A 23561-nucleotide genomic window follows, 5' to 3' on the forward strand; every position below is an offset into this window, starting at 1 on the left:
AATAATATTTGTAGCCATGTAAACTAAGCTAATACTAAAAATAAATGAACCTCAAGCTTTGGGGCATAAACTGATCAGCTGTGAAGGTCAGGAACAAATCCTCTCCCATAGAGAGCAGCATGTGCTCACAGTTAGCCTGTGGGATTAAGCTTTATGAATTCCTGCATTTTAACCCAGCCTCCATGGCTGCAGATGGCAGAGGCGGAATTTGTTGGTGGGACCATGCATGTGTTTCACACCCTGTGTGGTGCACGGCTCAGCTCCACAATGGCTCTGCATGTGAGCATGCAGTGGCTGGTGGTGGGAGCAGGGCTGGAGGATCTGCAGTTGCACAGGTCTCCTTCTTGCCCTGAAGGCAGGAGGGGTGAAGGGGGGGTTGAGGTGGTGACAGTCTCAAGGAGAAGTTTCCTCAGTGGCCTGGGGGAGAGATTTTCTTCCTCCAGCATCTGCCCAGCTACTCAGGCTGAGTGCTGTGGAATGGATTTGCCCCTGAGTATTTTTGTTTTAGTTTTCCTGTTTGTAAATTGCGGAGGATGATACTCAGTTGCCAGGCTGACTGGGGAGTCATGAGGATATGTTACTTACTGATTGTAAAGAGCTTTGAAGGTAAAGTGAGCTCAGTAGTGTTGTTATGTACAGCATGGCACAATTAGCCAGATGCATGACTTCTGCCACAAGGAGAGGGGTGATATAATACCTGACTAGATGGCACTCCCTGTGTTCCTTGAATAAATGTTTGCCCTAAAATCTAGTAGAACTGAGGACTAAACTGCCCTCTTAAGCTTTTTCTGCCCTGGGATTTTAGGGTGAGGTTTTCAAAAGCACCTAAGTGATTTAGGAGCACAAATTCAGTGACACGACTTTTAATGACACATCTGCTCCTAAGACATGTAGGCACTTTGGAAAATCCCCCCTTAGCACTGGTGCAGCATGTTGCACTTGCCAACCCCTAACCGAAAGATGATTTACACTGGTGAGGCATGATTTGGATTGGAATTGGTTACTCTGATTTCAAATTATGTCTACTTTAGGAGTTTGCATTGGTGCAGCAGCAGCTGTGTTGGTAACTAAAATCCCAGGATTTACTCATGAAGTTGCAAAATCCATGTCCTTATACAAGCGCAAGAGCTAATTGTTTCTTCAGCTGGCCAGTTGAATGCTAATTACTTTGACAGATATTCATGGAACTTGTGTTAAATATGATGTTGCCTTTTATTCCTGTTTGTCCTTAACTGGGCAGTCATACCAAACATCTGTATTGAACTGGAAAGGTGAGGTGTGAAGAATAGCTTAAAGCAAAGATGTAAATAAAGACAAAAGAGCCATTTAACAAAACTCTTCCTGGATATAATGTAAAGATTATCAAAAGACTTGGGTGTTAGCATGGTCTGGGATTTAAGAACTTTGCTGAACTGTTTCCCCATACATAAATTCACAGGCCTGGAGAGGTCGGTAGCCAGATTTGGCTAGGAGGGAATCGCTGACACATTTCTGGGAACTATTGTAAGAAGTGCAGAGACTAAGAAATGAACTTCAAAAGGCAGTTGGCAGTTAAAATAAAGCAGGCCTGGGTGACCAAGGAGACAGGATTTGTCTTTATTTTGCATGTGCTTTTATTTATTTGTGCAGTGCTTTGGGGTGGGGAGGACAGTAATAGATACTAATAGAAATGTTATTTTTATCTTAAGCATTCCCTAAACTGTCATCTTTCCTTTTATTAGGCAGATATATTCTCTGGAGCTATATTTATCCAAATAGCCATGGGGTTGAATCTTTATTTGGCCATAATCATACTGCTGAGTATTACTGGTCTTTACACGATCACAGGTGAGTTTGTGGAGCAGATTGTTACATTAAAAACAAGTTCAAAGGGGATCCAGAAAAATGAAAATGGAAGCGGGGAGTAAATGGGAAGAAATGAGAGCGTGAAAGGGGAGACGTGTATGTGCATATGAGAGAGAGAGATGGAAGGCCAAGGAGAGACAATTCCCATGAAGGCATTAGCAGAAAGGCTCTCATAAAGGCATTTCTTTACCTTTAGGTGGCCTTGCTGCTGTGATTTACACAGACACCTTACAGACCGCCATCATGCTGGTGGGATCCTTTATTCTCACAGGATTTGGTGAGTAAATCTGATGAACGAGAGCTGGAAGGATCAGCTACAGCCCCCAGTGTCCTGTGAAAATGGATCCAGCACTGTGGAGTCCTGAGAGGTTAATGGCTAAGGAACTCCCATTGCTTCTTGTATTTGTCAGGGAAGGAGAAGAGCCACATTGCTAAGCCCTCCTGTCATCCTGACCAAGTTCTATAGTTGCCATAGGTATGTAATTCCAATGACAATGGGAGAGGAGATTCATAGATTCCAAGGCAAGAAGGGACCATTGTGATCATCTATTCTGCCCTCCTTTATAACAGCCTATAGAACTCCCCAAAATAGGGGCTGTGTTATTGTGAATGAGAGGCCAGGTGTCCATGAGATCACATAGGTACTAAAATGCAGTCCATCCTGTGAAATAGAACCCTGGTATTTAGGGTTCAGGCTACATAATTAATCAAGAGGAGGTAGTAAAGCCCTGTGAGGCTGTAATTTCCTCCCCCTTAACTTGTGACTTCTAATTGAACTTCCTCTGTGTAAGCTTTTCACTGAATGAAGCTGTCCCCCTGCTTCACAATAAACAATATTTCAGATTGACTTAATCAGGTGGACGCTGCCTCTGGTCCTTACCTGTGTCAGGGAGCCTGGAGATATTATACCTGACAAAGTGGAAGCTTGGATCCTGGGCATGGGAAGGACAGTGGAGTGTAAAGGAATCTTTTAGAGCTCTATAGCGACCTGAGAAGGAAAGCCAGTGTGGCTTCTTGCTAATGAGAGTTTTCACAGCACATTCGTTGATGTTTCTGACAATGTTGATCTCTATTGGGGCAGGTTTATCACATTGATAGCATGGAGTTTTCTCCTTGGACTCTTCAGCTCCATTAGGAATTTCAAGCGTCCAGTACCATGATCAGTGTCTTTATGTTCTGTTTTTCAGCATTTGCCAAAGTAGGAGGATATGAGGCCTTTATGGAGAAATATATGCAAGCAATTCCAAGCAACACCTCCTATGGAAACATTACCATTGACCCAAAATGCTACACCCCTCGGGCAGATTCTTTCCACATCTTCCGAGACCCGATCACTGGAGATCTGCCATGGCCAGGCCTTACCTTTGGCTTGAGCATCCTCGCTTTGTGGTACTGGTGCACAGATCAGGTAGTGTAAAGGCAACAACTGGGAAATTCAGAGCATTCTAAAATTTGCAGTCTAGTTGGATTGATCTCTCTCCTCCCAACCCTGTGCCATAAAAATAGCTATTATCTCCTGAGAGGAAATTGATTTTTTTTCTCTGTAGCTTTTAGATTCTCAGCCTCTTCTATGTTAAGTGAATAGGATGTGTATGTTCCTTTACTATTTTTTCATGCCATTCTGGACATATGCTGTGTGTGTGATTTCCCCCCCCCCCTCCCCGTTCCTTGTGACATGCTGGATGAACATTGAGGGTCCAATTTTTAAAAATTGGGCATCTTAATAGGACAGACACATGCATATGACCTTTATCAATGTGGGTATAGACTTGGCTTCCTATCCAGCCATACTAGGCATATCTACTCTGTCTGTGTGGGCTGCTCAGGGGATAAGTGCAGTACTCAAGAAGTGCCAGAAATCTAGTACTGAAAGTGCCACAAGACAGCATTCCAGCTCCCCCCAAAAGAGCCACAACACCATTCCGGAGTGTTCTGGCAGGACTGGAGCACTGGTGTTGCTTTAATCTCTTGCATAAACAATGCTGGACAGTTGCTCTGTGTATGTGTCTGTCCCCTCATCGGGTGCCATGGTGCAGGACCGTCCATGTGTTTTTCTTTCCTTTCCTACTGCCGAGGTCAGTGGTCCATCCAGTCTCCAAAAATGATCAAATTGGGATGCTTCAGAGGAAGGAGACTGCACTACTGTAATTGTGCAGTATTCTAAACCATGTGTGAGTGTGTGTGTATGGGGGGGAATTCTTCAAGCCCCTATGCTCTGGAGCACAAGGATTGAGAGCCTTTATCATCTGTAACCTAGCTGGTGTAATAGTGTCTGCTCTTCTTATTCATGTAAATGTCTAGTCCTTTTTGACTATTAATAAGCTATTTGGTTCAATAATATCCAGTGACACGGAGATTCACAAGTTAAAGATACATTAGACCAGGGGTCGACAACCTTTGGCACGCAGCTCGCCAGGGTAAGCACCCTGACGGGCCAAGCCGGTTTGTTTACCTGCCGCGTCTGCAGGTTCGGCTGATCACGACTCCCACTGTCCGCGGTTCGCGGCTCCAGGCCAGTTGGGGTGGCGGGAAGCAGCACGGGCCGAGGAACGTGCTGGCCGCTGCTTGCCGCCGCCCCCATTGGCCTGGAGCCGCGGACAGTGGGAGCCGCGATCAGCCGAACCTGTGGACACGGCAAGTAAACAAACCAGCCTGGCCCGCCAGGGTGCTTACCCTGGCGAGCTGCATGCCAAAGGTTGCTGACCCCTGCATTAGACAATAGAGTATCTACTTTTAGCCATTTAAATGTGTTCTCGGGCCTTCAAATGCCCTTGTATTTTTCTAATTATGAGCAAGAGCAAAGACTTCTCGCTGGAATAGTTGAAACAGAATCATTTGTGCCTTGGTGTGCCCGACATCATGTGTGGGTGACAAAGCTGGAGTCATTCACATCTACTGCCTCATTGACAGGTTATTGTTCAACGATGCCTCTCAGCCAAGAACATGTCCCATGTGAAGGCCGGCTGTATTATGTGTGGGTACCTGAAGCTGCTGCCCATGTTTTTGATGGTGATGCCTGGGATGATCAGTCGAATTCTGTACACAGGTAAGACCTAGTACTGTAGCCCCCTCATTCTCTTCTCATTCCTCTTCCAGTTTTCTCTTTGCTGTCCCCCCTCCAGCTCCTTCAGTCCCGCTCCTGACTCAGACCATGAAAATACGTACACAGACCAGCCTTTCCCACAAAGTAAGAAGACCCGGCTCTTTTTCCTCCCCCTGCTTAGGGCTCCTGGTGATGCTATCACTGTCCTTGTGGGGACAGGAATCCTAGAGGGTGTGTCCTCTTTGTTGGAATTTGTTACAGCATTCCTGCTCTGTCTGAGAGGGTGGGAAACACTCCTGTCTGTGACTGACAGACTTCACAGGGCAGAGGGACGGGTGTCTGGATCCCAGAGAGGAGTGTTCCCAGCTCATGGAAATGCCTGTGATTTGCAAGCTGCCTGAGCTCAGTGTGAGCACAATACCAGTTGTTTTTTTCCCTCTCCACTGAGCTGTGTGTACAACAACAGAGGAGAGCAGGTGGTCTGAGCAGGGAGGGCCTTTCAGAGCACACACTAACTTTGCCCTGGCCCCTGAGCCCCGATTTTGTAGTCCTCACGTTATTCAGTCCCGACTTCCTGTGCAGTTCTGCGGATGCAGTTTTGGTGGCTTGACCTCAGCACCGTCGCTATTCCCCGTCTAGGAAAGAAGTGATGCAGGAATGGAATTCCTTCCCACAGCTGCAGAGCCAAGGGGGATAGGCAAATAAATCCAGTAGTTTAGCATGGAGATGGGTTTGGGAAGTACTCTTGATTTTTGGGTAACTTGCTGCTATGACCCCAGGTAACCCTGTCTTGTTATCTTTTTCTTAGATACGGTGGCTTGTGTTGTGCCCTCAGAATGTGAGAAATACTGTGGCACCAAAGTTGGCTGTTCAAACGTTGCTTATCCAAAAATGGTGGTGGACCTTATGCCGAATGGTAAGATGCTGGTTGTGATAGTGTTTTTGTGGGAAAGACATGGATGGCAGATTAATAGAAGTTGGGTGTTGTGGGGGAGAGATTCCCAGAGCTGGAATTCAGCTACCAGAACTAGGAGACCTGCATTCTCATTTAGTTGATTTGACATCACTAGTTTCTTGAGTTATCAGGGCTCAGCTATCATAGGCCCTAGATCATTCCAATATACAGTTTATTCCTATACATGCCAAGCATTCTGATCAATGTGACCATAGATGCCAGATGGTTACAGACTAGCCATGACAATGTTACTTATTTGCAAACATGAGGCAGTAAGACACTGCTGGCATTAGCCCAGTGTGAGAAATAAATCTGGCCTACAGTTGTCAGTTATTAAGAGGTGGCCTCTGCCAGGATCTCTGTGTTGAGTGATATGCTTGCAGTTCCTCCGCTAAACTCACTGGTCTGGAAAGAGAAAGTGCAGCCCCCCTGGGGTTATTGCTCTCCCACAGACCCAATAAAGCAGTCTAAATAGGGTGACCAGATGTCCCCATTTTATAGGGAGAGTCCTGATTTTTGGGTCTTTTTCTTATATAGGCTCCTATTACCCCCCACCCCCTATCCCAATTTTTCACACTTGCTGTCTGGTCACCCCAAGTATAAATAACAAGTGTGTGTTTGTGTGGGGGTGTCTCTGACCCCTCCCATTGTACACAAAGGACTCCTTTCTGAGTAAATACACTCAGCCATTATCCATCTCCTAACAGCCCAGCCTGGGTATTATGTGGTATTGTAAATGTTGTGCTTCCTGACCTAAAAGGCACCATTACCTTCCATCTGCAGTAGGGTACCATGAAGTTGTCATAAGCTGGGCATGCTTCATTTACTAACAGCTGGGTCGGAGGAGGTCAGACCATGCACTGAGATGTCACTTATGGGAGCTTTCCCAGTGACTGAGCCTCCCCAGCTCAGGTGGTGTCTCTCTCTCTGTGTTTCAGGTTTGCGAGGTCTGATGTTGTCAGTCATGTTGGCCTCTCTCATGAGCTCCCTGACTTCCATTTTTAATAGTGCTAGCACTCTGTTCACCATGGACATCTACACCAAAATACGATCCCGGGCAACTGAGAAAGAGCTCATGCTGGCTGGAAGGTAAGTGATACTGCGCCCCTTCCCAGCATTAGGAACCTAATGAAATATTGGAGCCATCACAGACTGCACCCTTCCAAGTTCATCTTTAAGTGCCTTGATGAACAACCTTTCACTGAATGCATATGATGCAGCAGTGACCTCTTGCGGCTTGACTGCTTAATCTCATGTGTCTTTCTCGATATTCTGGGGGGTAGTTTCCAGCCATGTTTCTTATTTAAAGATTAATCTGAGGTGTCTATTCCCTACAGATATCCCAGGGGATCTATTTAAATTTCATTCCAAGATGACAGTTAGATAAAGCTACAGCATCAGTAATATTCACTAGCTATGCTGTAGATTTCTCTTTTATTCATCTCTCTCTGCTGTTTTATTGATTGCTGTATTTATAGGTGACTTCTTATTATAGGTGATTTAGTATTTTGATAGCAGAGTTCTCATTTTGGGTTGACTAAGAGCTAAGGGATCTGGTGAGATCTCATTGCTGGTTGCTTCTCCCCCACACCCCCCCCCCCAGTACTGATGGCTGATTACTGTTGTTTTTGCTGATGTTATAATGCTGGTTGAATAACACAATGACTTGTTAAATTGTTGATTGGTTCATTGTGATTTCTGTATTTCTGATTGATGTTTATAAATAGGTGGCTAACAGATTTTTTTTTATTGGCTGTATTTGCAGGTTATTTATTTTAGCTTTAATTGGTGTCAGCATTGCTTGGGTTCCCGTGGTGCAGTCAGCTCAGAGCGGGCAGCTCTTTGATTATATACAGTCTATCACCAGCTACCTGGGGCCACCCATTGCTGCTGTCTTCCTGCTTGCTATCTTCTGTAAGAGGGTCAATGAGGAGGTGAGTACAGGCTAGGAGAAGAGCTGTGTGCGCAGAAGTTCACAAAAGACATTCATCTGTGCACTGGGACAACTGCCCTTTCTTAGTTTCAATTTCTTTGAGGCTATTCCTGCTACAGGCCAGAGCCTGAGGTTCCAAAGCAGAATGCTTGAGGGGCTCTTAGCTCAGTTGAGGAATCCTCATACTCCCCTTCCACCACATACATGTAAATGTGCATGGACTTCATTGGACTTTATTGGCTCCTAGACAACTGTGAAGCTGGAACCACCTACTGTTTCACTGTGACTTGTGCTGAAGGGATGATTTCTGGGAAATAGTGCTTTAATGCAACCTTCTAGGTTCTCCGTGGGTTCTGTAGGCTTCAACAAGGAAGAGGAAAGTCCTATGGTTAAGCTGCTGGACTGGAACTCACGAGATCTGGGTTCTATTCCCAGCTGTGCCACAGACTCCCTGTGAGAACTTAGGCAGGTCACTGCTGGCTTGAATTTCAGAGGTGCTGAGCACTCAGAACAACTCCCTCAGAAGTCAGTGGGAACTGTGCGCTCAGCACCTCTGAAAATCACTCCAATAATAGCTCTGTAGCTCGATTTCCCCACTTGTAATGCTGAGGATAATACTTGCCGATGGTCCCCATGAGGATAAATTCATTCATGTTTCTGAGGTGCACAGATGCGATGGTGAGGAAAGCCAATAGATAAACAATATTACACTGTTTCCAGGTGGGATTGGCACTTTCTAGTTACTTTGACTCCTTCCTCTGGAGATTAGTGGATATACTAACAGTAGTAGTAGTGGATATTTCCCAAGCAGGGATGTTCCATTTCCAGTCACTGCTTGGTTGAACCTCATGGTTAATGGATCAGATCCTGCGGTCCTGAGTAAAAAATGGATTAAGAACTAGTAAGATCCTCAGCATCTGGTCCAAAGCACACTCCTAATTAGAAAAAATACTGCGATCAAGTAAAAGCTGAAGAAATTTGAAGCACTGCCTGGATCAAAGTCCCATTTTTATTCCAGATTAGACTTTTCGGAAAGATTCTTATTTCTACTGTAAACGGAGTGTCTCATCTTGTCTTATTCCAATATATCTCTGTGATTTTTCTGACCATTTAACAATAATAGTCACAAAATAAAATTAGTTCAAATTAGAAAATTTCCAGCAGGATATTTAATTCTGTACCATTAGTTGTCTCCTTTTTAGCGTATGGGCCAAATTCTACTTTAAATGGTTGCAACTTGACTAAAGTCAGAGGGCTACATCTGCTTACTCCAGGAGTGACTTTGGCTCTGTATGTCTGTTGGTTTTGTTTTATTTAGGGAGGTGCAGAATTGAGAGAGTCATATAGGGTAAACACATGGATAGGGAAGGGCAAATCTCTGAAGGTGGTTCTTTGAGTAGTGTCCCTGTGGGTGCTCCACTGGAGGTGCGGTAGCATCCCAGCACCTGGGATTGGAGATCTTCCCTAGCAGTGCCCGTTGGGCCATACAGGCACTCCTCTCAGTCTTGCACCATGAGCAGCATCTATTCAGTGTTGTGTGGTCCAACTGCCCTCAGTTCCATCTCAATTGCCTTGGTCTGTGACCAAATCCTTAGCAGAGTCTTGCATATGTCTTTACTGTCCTTCATAATACTACTGTTTTCACTACTATTTCTTAGTTATTAGCTGCTTTTTAAAAATTCCCTTTACCCCCTCTTACAAAAAATATCTTTTTTCCTTTGGCTTTTTCATCCCTATTGTTTTTAGATTAGCATAGGTTTCCTTTTCTATGCCCTTCCCTACTGGGTAGTTCTCCCTACCTGGGGCTATGCCCAGATCCTCCAGGTTTAAGAGGTGCTTCTCCTGTCATGAGGCTATCCCAGTGAGCAATGGCTACTCATAGTGCACACCATTTGGGTGAGAGGCACATATCACAGAAGTGCACACAATGTCTCAAATTGAAGGCTCGGTCCAGAAAGGACCATGAATTGAGGCTAAAATTTTAATAATGGAGAACTCACTGCGACTAGCCTCTGACCGTGGCCCCGATACCTCTCCTTCATGGCAGTCACCATCAGCATGGTCATCAGCCGACCCCTGCTCACCATGCACCACAAAAAGAAAATCTTCACTCTCCCCGTCAAGTGGAGAAGAGACAGGCCTCAGTTCACTCACCAAGGAGCCACCTTGGAAAAAGGCAACTCCCACGAGGTCGGTAGTCTCGACATCTTTGGGGGCAAGACCTGGCTCCTGTGACCATTCAGACACTACTAGTCCCAGCACTCTTGAGGTCCAAGGGCCCTAAGAGGGCAGGACCACAAATAGACCCACAATCACTTGGGACTGAGACGGACAGATCAAAAATCTCCCTCAATGACTTTGAGTGCGTCAGCACCCACTGAGCCCCTGGCGCCATCTACTGGTTGTTCAACAGAAGGCATTTAACGTCTGCACCATAGCTATCCATTATGTCTGCACAAATACATATATAGCCATCAGTACCAATGATGCTCCTGCTGGTATCACAAGAGTTCTGCTACCTGAGAGACCTGATCTTCTCTGACACTCCAGAATCACCGCTCTTCTGTACCAAGCTCCCAACAGTCCATGCCTCTCCCCTGGAAATACATCTGTCACACACTGCTCTCCTTCACCATCGAATACCGCACCACCCTTCTCCATTGAGGAAGAGGAGGAGGAGTACTCCATCATGCCTCACACCCCACAATCATCTCAAAGGGCTTCACAGAATCATACTACTGCCCTTGATACCCAGAGACCAGAAATGACACAAGTCCTTGTTATGGACATCCCTGGATGCAGCCCCAGGTGTCTGTTCCCCTACACTGGCCTTGGGCTGCATATAGGTCATACTTTCCCAAACCACCTGCAGAGCAGAGACAGGGACAAATACACTCTCTGTCCTTGTCAGACTCTAGGCCTCTTATTCTGAACCAGAATTACTAGAGGAGCATGATGAAGAAACAGAGGAAGAGGTTACATCACCAGCCCACATCTCCTCGTCCTTCCCCAATGAGGCCATCATGCCATCACCTTCAACATCAGTAGATGATTTTAAACAGTTCCACAAACTGTTCCCCAGGATTGTGGATTCTCTCCAGATCCCCGTGGAGGAAGTTAGAGAACAAAAGCACAAGATGCTCGACATCTTGCAGGCCTCCACATTGACAAAGATCGTACTTCCGATCAACGAGGCCTTGTTGGACCCGGACAAGTTGATCTGGCAAACCCCAGCATTAATACCCCCTACCTGCAAGTGAGTGGAAGAGAAGTATTATGTCCCCGCTAAGGATATGGCATTCCTATTTTCTCATCCTACTTCAAACTCCCTCATAGTCAATGTGGTGCAGGAGAAAGGATGACAAAACCATTCCAGGACAGCCCCTTACGACAGGAACAGGAAGAGGAATGGCTAATTATGAGGCTTTCCTAGCTAAATATAACCATATGAACTATTCCAAGTTTCATGAGGTCAGTCAACATCTCCTAGAGGACAAAAAGGAGCAGGTGGAGGAAGGACAACTTCTGGCCTGTACGGTGCTACAGGCCTCTCTGGATGCTGCGGACACGGTGACCCGCTCCATTGCGGCATCTGTAGTGATGAGACGAGCCTCATGGTTCCATCTCTCAGGGTTCCCCAGGGAAGTGCAGACCACGGTGGAAGATCTACTGTTTGAAGGATCTAAACTCTTTGCCGAGCACATTGATGACGCCTGACATTCTTTAAAGGATTCTAGAGTGACACTGAGTTCTCCTGGCATATATACAGCAGTGCTGAAGAGAAGACAGGTAGATATCAATCTACTCCAAGATCTCAACCTCCACATTCCACCCTTCAATGGCTTTATGATACACAATGCAGGTGACAGAGACCTCCTCCCAAGCACAGACAGACATTGGCACAAGCAACTACACCCCACCCATCCACCTCTACACAGCAATTTTGAAAATGTGGTCAAGGCTCTGAGATGCCTCCCCTGGTCCAGTTGCTGAAACCATCTCCAGTAATCCATCAGTTTGGCAACCGCTTGACCCCATTCTAGCCATCATGGCGACAGATCACCTCTAACAAGTGGGTCATGGAAATCATCAGCAAGGGGTATTCTATTCTGTCCTCTTTCCTAACCACCCACCCCTCTTCCCCATCTCTCTTCAGGGACCCTTCTCACAAACACCTACAAGAAGAAAATAAACCACCTTCTGCGACTGGGTGCTATAGAACTGATCCCATTCCAACACAGAGGGAAAGGTTTTTATTCCCACTATTTTCGGATCCAAAAGAAATCCAGCAGATGAAGACTTATCCTAGACTTGAGGAACCTCAACAAGTTAATCAAATTACAATGCTTCAAGATGGTCACACTATCAACAATAATCCCAGCACTATAACAGGGGGACTGGGCCCTCAACCTCCAAAACATGTACTTCCACATCACCCTTCCCACAGCGATTCCTCAGATTTCATCTGGGGTCCGACCATTATTAATAAAAGGTTCTTTGACCTCTCTACGGCACCAAGGGTATTTTCCAAGATCCTCATAGTGGTGACGGCACCTTTGCAAACAAGGGATTGTAATATTCCCATACGTAGTCGACTGCCTCCTCAAGGCTCCCTCCAGATGAACCTTTTCTCAGACTTCAGCCTCCAAGTAAACATACAAAAATCGGTACTGATGCCAGTACAGCATCTGGAATTTATTAGGGCCCAACTGGATGCTATAAAGGCCAGAGCCTTTCTCACAGTGCAGATTTTCCACAATAATCACCCTCATCTCCACTGTAAGAACCTGCCCATGGATTTCCACCAGGACTTGTCTATAGCTGCTTGGTCATATGGTAGTGGCCAAGTTCATGGTGAAACATGCAAGATTGCACACGTGCTGCCTTCAGGGATGGCTACGAACAGTGTACATACGCCACAGACATAGCCTCAACACACTGCTCTCAATACCAATCAAGATCAAGGACTCCATTATATTGGTGGACGAAACCCTGAAATGTCTGGATGTGAGTCCCTTTCCTCCAACCAACACTGTCCTTGATATTGACAATGGATGCCTCACTGTTTGGATGGGGAGCACATCTACAACTCACACAGTACAGGGCAAGTGGTCCCTGTCAGAATCCATGTTGCACATTAACCTTCTAGAATTACGTGCATGCTGACACTTTCTGCCAATAATCGACAAAGGACCATAAGCGTAATAACACACAACACCTCCTGCATGTTCTAGATCAACAGATGGGGGGTGGGGGAGGGAGAGAGGTCCCAATCCCTATGTACAGAAGCTCTGAAATTGTGGAACTGGTCTATCCAACATGGCATCGACATCTCTGCCACATACCTACCCACCTAAACACCATGGCAGACTTATTGAGTGGGAGGTTCTCACAGAACACGAGTGGGAGATGGACACAAGAACCCTACAACACATATTCAATCGCCCAAACATAGATCTGTTTGCCACTCCCAAAAACACCAAATGCCCACAGTTTTGCTCAAGAGCAGGTCTAGGTCACCAATCTCTGGGGGATGCCTTTCACATTTTGTGGGATGCACCCCTCCTCTATGCTTTCCCACCCTTTCCCCTACCATTCAAAGTGCTCAACAAGATACAAGTGGAATGAGCGAGGGTCTTCCTCAGAGCCCCATGCCATGACAGATATGGTATCCTAACCTCTTGTGCATGGCAGTCTGTCTACTGATTACCCTGCAGTCAACACCACACCTCTTCTCTCAGGAGACAGGCCAGATTCTCCATCCAAATCTAGAACTTCTCCATTTGAAGGCCTGGCTCCTTCATGGTTCCAGGATCCGAAGGTGACCTGTTTGGAAGGCGTAAAGGAGATTCTTTTAAATAGCAGATATTCGACAACTGGATATACGTACCTACAGAAATGGAAAAAGTTCTGGATGTAGTGCAACACCAAACACATCCCATCAGTTACCACTTCTTTACCAGTCATTCTGGATTACATCCTGGAACTCAAGAGATCGGGGCTATCCACAAGATCCATTTGCATACATCTGGCCGTCATTACTGCATTCCACTCCAAGATAAAGGGCAGTTGGTATTTACCCACCCAATGACAAAAAGACCTTAAAGGTCTCCAAAACCTTTACCCTGAAGTATGAGACCCCGTTCCACCTTGGGATCTCAGCCTCGTTCTACGCTGTATCACCAGCCCCCAGTTGAACCAATGGTGTCCTGCTCCTACATGCACCTATCCATGAAAACTGTGTTTCTCATAGTGATTACATCTGCCTGACGGGTAGGCGAAATTGGTGCCCTGTTGGCATACCCTCCCGTACACAATCTTGTATAAAGATAAGGTCACGTTATCACCTCACCAGTAGTCCTTACCCAAGGTACCACCCTCATTCCATCCAAACCAACCTATCCACCTTCCCTCCTCCTTCCCTGAGCCACATGGCAATCAGCCCGAGGTCAGATGTCAGACGGGCACTAGCCTTCTACCTTGACAGAACCAAATTGTTCAGACAATGGCCATATTTATTCCTCTCTATCGCTGAAAGATCAAAAGGTTCAGCCGTATCCAAACATCTTTTGAAATAGATCTCGGGGTGCATCCACCTTTGCTATCAACATCACAAACTTCAGCTCCCATCTGGCACTCAATTGATCTCCACATCAATAGCTTTCCTGAATACTGTGCTGATTACTGACATTTGTAAAGCAGCCACCTGGGTGTCCACAGACCCCTTCAGTCATCATTACGTGATCACCCACAACGCAGCATCAGGTGTCCTACTAGGACACACAGACCTGTCCTCGGTAGAGATCATTCCCAGCCTTCCAACTAGGGGCACTGCTCTACAGTCACCTACAGTGGAGCACCCATACCGACACTACTTGAAGAAGAGAAAGTTACTCACCCTATGCAGTAACTGAGATTATTTGAGATGTGTGTCCTATGGGTGCTGCACTACTCGCCCTCCTCCCCTCTGCTTCAGGGTTCAAACATTGACTCTACGGTAGAAAAGGAACTGACAGCGGTTGGACCACATAGCGCTATATAAACGCCACTCTCGGAACGAAACGGGGAGGAGTGCATGTGCGGCCTAACGGGCCCTGCTACTGAAGATCTCCAATCCCAGGTGCAGAGACACTACCGCACCTAAAGTGGAGCACCCGTAGGGAAACACATCTTGAAAAACCTCAGTTACTGCATAGCATGAGTAACCTTCTCTTCAAAGGTTTGGTTCAGATAAGGATCTAAAATGCTAGAAGCTCATCTGACATTCTGCAAACTTCAAAAACAGCTTGAATGAGCTGTGCTGTGGGGGCAGAGGATTGTAATGATTTAATAGATTTTTAAGGCCAGAAAGGAACTTTGTGATCATCTAGTCTAACCTCCTTCATATCACAGGCCAAAGAATCTCATGCAGAGCTGGGACAGGGCATTCCTAGCAATTTTATTGAGACATGTCAAGGTTGCAGAGCCTCTTCTTCTAATATCTGAGTGCAAACTTCATGTAATTCTTGAGAAATAATTTATTTTCAAAACAAACACTGCAGTGCTGCTATTCTTTTTAAAAAACCCTTGCTAGTAACCCAGCACTCATGAGCAAACCTTCAATAACATAGTAGCATGTACAGGCTAATACTCCCAAGCCACCCTACAGTCACCCTACATTTGTAGGGGAGGGAGGCGGGGTTCTAAGGTGCGGTTATATAAAGAAAAGAACTATTTGTAAAGCCAGGAAAAGCACTTTGACCTTTTCAAAGGCTTTTGGAGATTCTCTTGATTTCCTGTACATGATGTGCGTTTACACTAGGAGTTCAATTTAATAACTGGTTTGCTTCTGGTTAATAAGAAGGCTTATGTCTCTCTGTTCTTAATCCCTGGGTGATGTAGGTTGCTCACGTGTCCACTGGCAGTAGTGCACATTGCATTGACATTAGTAGGTTAAAGAAAGCAATGTATTTACATACGTATTTACATACAACAGCTTTCTGATAAATCTGCCTGTCACTTTCTTTTGCAGGGTGCCTTCTGGGGCTTGGTCATTGGGCTGCTCATTGGGCTGTCTCGAATGATTGCAGAGTTTTCCTATGGAACTGGAAGCTGTGTAAACCCCAGCAATTGTCCAAAGATCATTTGTGGAATTCACTATCTGTACTTTGCTATAATCCTTTTTGGGATCTGCACCATCATCATCTTGGGCGTCTCACTGATAACTAAACCCATTCCTGATGTACATGTGAGTATCACTTTCTCTCTTGCTCTTTCACTTGCTCTCCTGCTCCCTGAGATACAGGAGATCTATGAAACTGATCACTTTAATTTACACTGAAAGTAGCATTAAGTATATTCTACCCTGGAATTTTACATTATACAAATTATATAGGATCCTTCCAGTTAACTGGGTTCAGAGAAACGTTTTGCATCTTCCTCAAATTATTCCTTGCTCCAGATATCTCTGGAAATGAAGCATGCTCTGCTAGGAAAACAAATGTTTTGGAGAGTACTCTGTAACTACTGGTTTCAGAGTAGCAGCCGTGTTAGTCTGTATCCGCAAAAAGAACAGGAGTACTTGTGGCACCTTAGAGACTAACAAATTTATTAGAGCATAAGCTTTCGTGGGCTACAGCATCCAAAGAAGTGGGCTGTAGCCCACGAAAGCTTATGCTCAAATAAATTTGTTAGTCTCTAAGGTGCCACAAGTACTCCTGTTCTTTCTGTAACTACTAACACCTTGAAGACATTATATACAGTGGAACCTCAGTGTTACGAACACCAGAGTTATGAATTGACCAGTCAACCACACACCTCATTTGGAACGGGATGTATGCAATATGGCAGCAGCAAAGAGAAGAAAAAAAAAAAAAAGGCAATGAAGTACTGTACTGTATTCAATGTAAACTTCTTAGAGAGTTTTTAAAAAAAAGATTTGACAAGGTAACAAAACTGTTTCTTTGCTTAGGTTTCATTTAAATTAAGATGGTTAAAAGCATTTTTCTTCTGTTCAGTAAAGTTTCAAAGCTGTATTAAGTCAATGTTCATTTGTAAACTTTTTAAAGAACAACCATAACATTTTGTTCAGAATTACAAACATTTCAGAGTTACGAACGACCTCCATTCCTGAGGTGTTCGTAATGCTGAGGTTCTACTGTAGCGCAAAAATACACAATAAGAAGGGAATTTGATTTCTGAGAGAGACACACAATAGGTGGTCCATATTGTGCGTTGTAGCAAAGATTTAAGGGATGAAGGTGTTAAGAAAGGGAAAGAGGAGTAGTCTCCTACGCTATCTGTCCCAGTCTTATGAGATCCCTAATAATCCCTGAATATTATTTAGCAAACATTCATGAGACCCCCAAATCCTATACTGATCTCAACGTGCTGATCTCCACATTCTAAGGCTTGCAACATTGTAAACTCATTTTGTTTAATGGCAGCTTTACCGCTTGTGCTGGTCTCTGAGGAACAACAAGGAGGAACGTATTGACCTGGATGCAAATGAGAAGATTGAGGAACCTGAGAGCAATGATGATGTATCAGGTGATTTCTGAATAACATTCTCTTTTAAGATCTGTGGAAGCCATCCGTGTATTTGAGGTTCCCAACTTCAGTTCTGAAGAAACAGTGAAAGTGCCCTGTACTCTCATGAAAACTCAGATGCTAAAGGGCTAGTAGGCAAAGTTAATGCACACATTTTTCACCACTGTCCATTAACTGGGTCTGGTGTAGATTGTGAGTGAAATTAATTACACAATGACAATCTAGTTCCAGTTGATTTTTGTGCACAGCACAAAAGCCTTCATGTAATTAGGTGAGAAGCCCAGGGCTAGAACAAACTGGGGTGGTACAGCTCAGGAGCGATGTGGTTGCAAGAGTTGTGTGTGGGCCTTACACTTTAAAGGACAGAATGAAGATGCATTGGGAAGTGGTGTGTAGGGGTTAGGTTTTGGAACAGTGAAGGTGGTGCACAGCAGGGTGAAGGTGTTTTGCCAGAACTGCATTGGGAAATTTACAGAAAACTCTGCCTGGCTCCAGGCTCTGACACAAAGCTCACTTCCACAAGGTTAAAAGTATCGGTGAATTCAGCCATTTAATAAAAAAGAATCATAGAATATCAGGGTTGGAAGGGACCTCAGAGGGTTATCTAGTCCAACCTCCTGCTCAAAGCAAGACCAATCCCCAACTAAATCATCCCAGCCAGGACTTTGTCAATAATACAAAAAAAACATTCGATCAAGCAGAGATAAACCCTTCACAAATCAGTGACCTACTTCTCAATCTCAGGTTGAAGAGACATGGCTGGTGTCTTTATCCTCTAAGGACTGTGCGCACCATGTAAGCAGGGGAAAGTTGCCTTAAATCAGACAGAGATAGCTGGTGGAGAATCCCCCCGGCAGGGGATCTTTCTGCAAGCAGAAAGTTGGAGCTGCCTCCTACACAGCTGCCCTCCCTAACCTTACCCCATGCTAGGGAAAGAGGGAGCAAGTTGGAGGCAAGGCATAATGAGGAAGGAGAGTGGATGTGGCAGAGTGGACCTTTCCTGTGGCCAGATTGTTCACCGGTGTAAATTAGAGCTGTCCTTGTGCAGCCTTGACCCAGGGAGCCCCAAATGGCTCCCTGTGGTCCCTTCCTCTCTCCACAACTCCAAAGCAGCACAACACATAAGGAGGTTTCAGAGTAACAGCCGTGTTAGTCTGTATCCGCAAAAAGAAGAACAGGAGTACTTGTGGCACCTTTTCCAAATGCAAGCAGATGGACATCATTATAAATTTGTTAGTCTCTAAGGTGCCACAAGTACTCCTGTTCTTCTTTTTACATAAGGAGGTGTAGTTGGAGAGGGCCAGGAGGTGAAGATCTGGCCTATTACTCTGTACCCAATACTTTTCAATCCTGTATGTTTAAGTATTTATAACGTGCATGAATCAATGTAGTGATTTCTAGCATTTGTGAGCTACCAGTATTTTCAGCTATATCACTGCAAACTGAGAACATACAATTAGTGAACTGGAAAGCACAGGGGTTTGTGGGGTTCAAAATTATTAGCAATAGCTACAGAGCTATTTGATGATCATAAATCACTTACTTTGCATTTGGAATTATAATGTTCATCTGATCCTACACCCCCATCTCTCCTTAAGCATTTTTCATCATTAAGATCACAAATTGGAGCTGTTATTTCAATTACAAGAGGCTCTAAAGCAGGGGTTCTCACAACAATTTTTTTGGTGGCCTCAGAGTGCGGCCACCAATTCTTGCTGGTGGCCGTGCTGACAATTTTTCCTAAAATATTTAATTAACTTTAGGAAAAACAAACAAATATGCACATATTCATGTCCAAATCATTGTATTTTATTTATGTAGGTTTTTTTTTTTTCAGACTCAGTAATAAAATAATTTACAGTTGTCTGTATTCTTTACTGGACCTAAACAGAATAGAAACACAAATAAGGCGCTTTGCGTGTTCTTGTCTTTGTTGTTGTTGTTTCTTTTGCTTTTTTGGTTGTGCTGGTAAGTCTTCTGCTGTGAAAAGTGATATTTGTATGTTTGTTAATATCACTTTTCACAGCAGACTTACTCAGCCCCTATAAGCCCTGGGACAAATTAAGCCCTGGATGGGGAGGTGGGCAGGGAGGCAGTGGGGCCCAAGGACAATGGTGGGGGTGGTGAGTCTGGTTCTGGAGACTGGAACCAGAGCCTGCCACCGCGTGCATGGAGCACGAAGCCCCGTAGCCAAAGCCTGCCTCCCTTACCCCCCGAGAAAGTGGGGAATTCACCAGCTGTCAGCACCTCCAGCATTTGGGTCTCTGGGGTTTGGGGGGCAGGGCCCAACCACTGTGAGGGGCCACTGCTTAGTGCACCCCCCCCCCCAATCACAGCACAGGAGGCTGTGGCTGCAAGAAAAGGCCGTAGTGGCTGCATTTGAAAAACAGTGCTCTAAAGAATACTCTGTATCACTGAGAGCTTGTTTTAATGCCAGTCTTATGGAGCCCCACACACCACGTTACTTGACCACTGTGCTATTTTTTCTATTACAGAACAAGGTGATGAAGAGCAAGGATGCTGTAAGAAGGCCTACAACTGGTTCTGTGGCTTAAATCAGAAAAAAGCTCCCAAATTGAGCAAAGAGGAGCAGGAAGCGATAGAGAAGAAACTGACTGACACTTCCGAGAAGCCAATCTGGAGAAATGTTGTGAACATAAACGGCGTCATTCTACTGACTGTGGCTGTATTCTGTCATGCCTTCTTTGCATAAATCTCATCTCACACTCCAGAGTTTACATGAAGGTCTAACTCTAGTCCCTTTTCCTTTTGAAATTGCACTGTATTCTTCAAAAGAAATGATGTTTTCTAAATTATACAGTTAGATATACTTATGAGATTTGTACAATGAGATGGTATGAATACGTTGATTTATTCATTGGTTATATAGTGGTAATTAAACATCTTTTGGCTAAAGAGCAGGAGTACTAAAGTCCAAAGGGTAGAATTTCAATCCAGTACATCAGGGAGAATTTAGTAAATCTCTCTTCTTACGAAATACATTTCACAGCTCAATTTCAGAATATGAGAACCAGGGCTGGATGAGCTGCATGGAGTTCATGATTTTGTGAACTATTTGGGGGGACTTTTGGGAAAATGGCACAGAAATTTTCAAGGTGATTTTTTTTTTAAGTTCAGCTATATGAAGGGCTGTGCTATGGATTTAGGATAAATTAATTCCCTCAAAATGAAGGCAGCCTTAGGTGAGTTCCCCTGGATGACATTTTATTGATGTATTCCTTTGATACTATAGCTATTTTTAATAGCCCTTTTCTCTTTCCATTCTCTGTTCCATACATTACACTGTTTTTAGTGGATTTTTTCTTCTCTCCTCTTTTATCACTCTTTCTTCTAAGTGGAATATGAACCCCAGTACCATCTGAATTTAACTTGTGCTATTTGAGTGGGTTTGAAATTAGGCAAACTAAGTCTGACCAGCCCTAATAAGAGTTGTGATTATGCCTGACTCTTCAAGATTAGCTTTAAAGGTTCCAATGCAATCTGAGCATTTAATATGAATCTGTTTGAATGTGAAAGCTTTATTTATAAAAATATATTCATGGTCGTTTTGATTCCCTAGCATGATGTGTCAAAATTAGACTCCATTTATTTTATTGTGGTCCTCCATTTTATAAGGAAGGCACTAGTGTTCTCTTAGTTCCCCATCTTAATTAGTGGATTTACTACCTGGTAATTCTGGCTTTGTGTCTTGCTTCCAAGTACACTAAGACATTACAGTATTTTTCCTGCCAAATTATGAATCTTCCTTCTCTGACAGTTTCGTTAAGAAATTTCATTCATGCCATGAAGTAAGACTGTTACACTATAGTTTCCCCAAGGAAAACAGTCACTGCTCTGACATCATCTAAACCATTCCAATTGTCTTCATCTTGTTTGGGAGCGTGAAATCAGGCTGAGACCTTGATGAGGCAATGACAGGGTTGCCAACCCTCCATGTTTGGCTTGGAGTCTTCCAGAATTGGCATCAATCTCCCGGTGACTACTAGAAGGAATCAGGAGATTTTAATAGGATATTTTAAGAAAATGACATTGACATGTTGGAAAAAAATATCTCCCAGAATAGCTTCAGTCAGAGTTGGCAACTCTAGGCAATGACCATAGCTTGGGTCTCAGAGACTAATAAGAAGCAATGGAGAGATGATGTGTGATACTTCAGTTCCAGGCTGAAAAGTGAAACCAGAACTTTTTACCACCTAATTCATCTTCCCAAAGAGGCATAGACACAGAGAAGGCACATCGGAAATTCCCAGTTGCTGCAGCTAATCTGTATTACAATCCTTTTTGCCTTGTGTACCACAGCTTCCTGCAATGTCCCAATTCAGTGCAACATGCATCTAATCTTCCTGCAGTATTCTACAGCACACTGCACTGTGCTGCAACATGAAACAAGCAAACCAATACAGTCTTTCTGAAGCATGCTGCACTCCTGTAAATCCCTATTACTTTCATGATACACTGTCTTCTGACAGCATATTCAGATGAGTCCATAGCAAAATGTGCTGTCCTCTTACTGCATCTAGCTGCACTAGGATCTTCAGTATAATGTTCTATTTCCCTGCAGTATCCTGACATGTACTGCATAGTGCCAAATCATCAATACAATCTGAATCCTAATGCCAATGGTCTTACAATAAATAAAGATGCTCCCTGCTGCTCAACAGTCATCACTGTATTATGTTATGGAATTCATTATATTTCATTAACTATGAAGGTTGTATGTATGTATTAAAAATTTTCTAATTGTGTTTGGGGACCAGAAAGTAAAGAGTTCTTTGTATAACATGATGGAAAATGTAAAATATAAAAAAAGTTTCTTGATCAAATGCTGAAATCAAATGTCTTCAATCTTGATCATTTGCATATCTGAGAAATGGCTGTACTTTGCTCCGGGTCTACAGCTGTTCTTCTGATGGCTCTGGGTTGCTGTAGCAGATGAGAAATTGGTAAATGAGCCCTTCTTGTGGATGATGCAGCTCCTTCTTAGCTACAGTTTGTAACTAAACTGAAAACACTGAAATGATGAGACCATTTGTATAAAAGCAAAAATAACACACATGATTTCCCCAACCAGCTGAGAAGCCTATACCATGGCATGACCCCCTTGTTGGATACTCTTTGTAGTCAGGCTCGTTGCTGCTTGTTTGCTCCATTCTCCATGCAGGCTGAATAATAAAGCTTTTTGAAATCACAGTCTGGGAAGTGCAGAGAGAGACATTTGAAAACTAGAGCTGGTAGAGTCCAGGGTTCACAACCACAGAAAAAGCTGACTGCTCCTTAAGGCAAGTTGTCTTGCTCTGTAGGATTTCTATTGAAAGCTGCCTGTGAAATTGCAGTACTGTATGGCTCAGTGGATTGGTGCTGGGACACGGAGCCTTTCACCTCTAGGTCACCAGTTCAGTTCCATTGTCAGTTGGTAAATGTTACTATCTGATGTCAGTTTTATGAATTGAGTTGGTGATTTCAGTCCAATTTCTAGTAGACTACTATCTGCATCCCATAGGTGCTATTAAACTGCGGCATATCAATAGACAAAGCCAAGGACTAATGTGCACAGAAATTGAACATCCCTGTTCCTGTAGCGATGGGGGTGGCAGATTCTGGTCTCACATCATTGTAAATCTGGAATTTCTGAGGTCAGTGGAGTTACTTAAAAAAAAAAACACATCTGGGCACCCTCATGACATGATATTATCAAATAGCAAGAGACTTTTTGGGACAGCTTAACATAGTCTGTCATGTTTTCATATCTAGATGTATACATTTCCCATAAAATAGCTCTGCAAATCTACATTCATTTCTAGTGATATAAAAGAACCACTATGTAGTGAAAAATATGTAAATATCTGAGCCATAAGCAATATTGATTTAAAAAGAAAAAATGCTGTCAGGCAAGTCTGATCTTTCATTCATAGAATTACTAAGTTAGGGCAAATCCTGTGAGACAGTAGATGTTTATTCACCTGTCTCTGTCAAGATGTAAATTAAGTATTATAAGCTAAAACAATGGACATACTAAGTCAATAGAGATGTGAAATCAACAGGTATGCAGCCCACTGAAAATAAATAAATAAAAAGCTCTGGGTGGTTATCCTGACTGAGTACAGGCAATGAACTTTGGGGATAGAAGTTCAAGCCAAAGAAGACACACATTTATCTTGCATCAAGCCCTGAATTCAAAGCAAAAGATACTGATGTCATGCTGTTTATTGCACAGCTGTGAGTGAGCTACAGACAAA

The 23561-nt window shown here is 44.0% G+C and overlaps 1 protein-coding gene across 7 annotated transcripts in view; it reads left to right on the forward strand.

Moving 5' to 3' along the window:
• The window catches only part of SLC5A1 (solute carrier family 5 member 1), a 65759-nt gene extending 43611 nt beyond the window's left edge, over positions 1 to 22148 (forward strand). For all 7 annotated transcript variants that reach the window (XM_054006833.1, XM_054006834.1, XM_054006835.1 and 4 more), the window contains exons 6-15: positions 1722 to 1827; positions 2042 to 2122; positions 3033 to 3253; positions 4756 to 4891; positions 5697 to 5804; positions 6782 to 6932; positions 7609 to 7777; positions 15788 to 16003; positions 17202 to 17304; positions 19800 to 22148. In XM_054006833.1, coding sequence (XP_053862808.1) covers positions 1722 to 1827; positions 2042 to 2122; positions 3033 to 3253; positions 4756 to 4891; positions 5697 to 5804; positions 6782 to 6932; positions 7609 to 7777; positions 15788 to 16003; positions 17202 to 17304; positions 19800 to 20017 — 1509 coding nt within the window. In that variant the 3' untranslated portion in view covers positions 20018 to 22148. The remainder of the gene's footprint in view (positions 1 to 1721; positions 1828 to 2041; positions 2123 to 3032; positions 3254 to 4755; positions 4892 to 5696; positions 5805 to 6781; positions 6933 to 7608; positions 7778 to 15787; positions 16004 to 17201; positions 17305 to 19799) is intronic.
• Positions 22149 to 23561: the final 1413 nt, after the last annotated feature.

The sequence above is a fragment of the Malaclemys terrapin genome, chromosome 16, assembly GCF_027887155.1.
Source record: "Malaclemys terrapin pileata isolate rMalTer1 chromosome 16, rMalTer1.hap1, whole genome shotgun sequence".
Taxonomy (NCBI): Eukaryota; Metazoa; Chordata; order Testudines; family Emydidae; genus Malaclemys; species Malaclemys terrapin.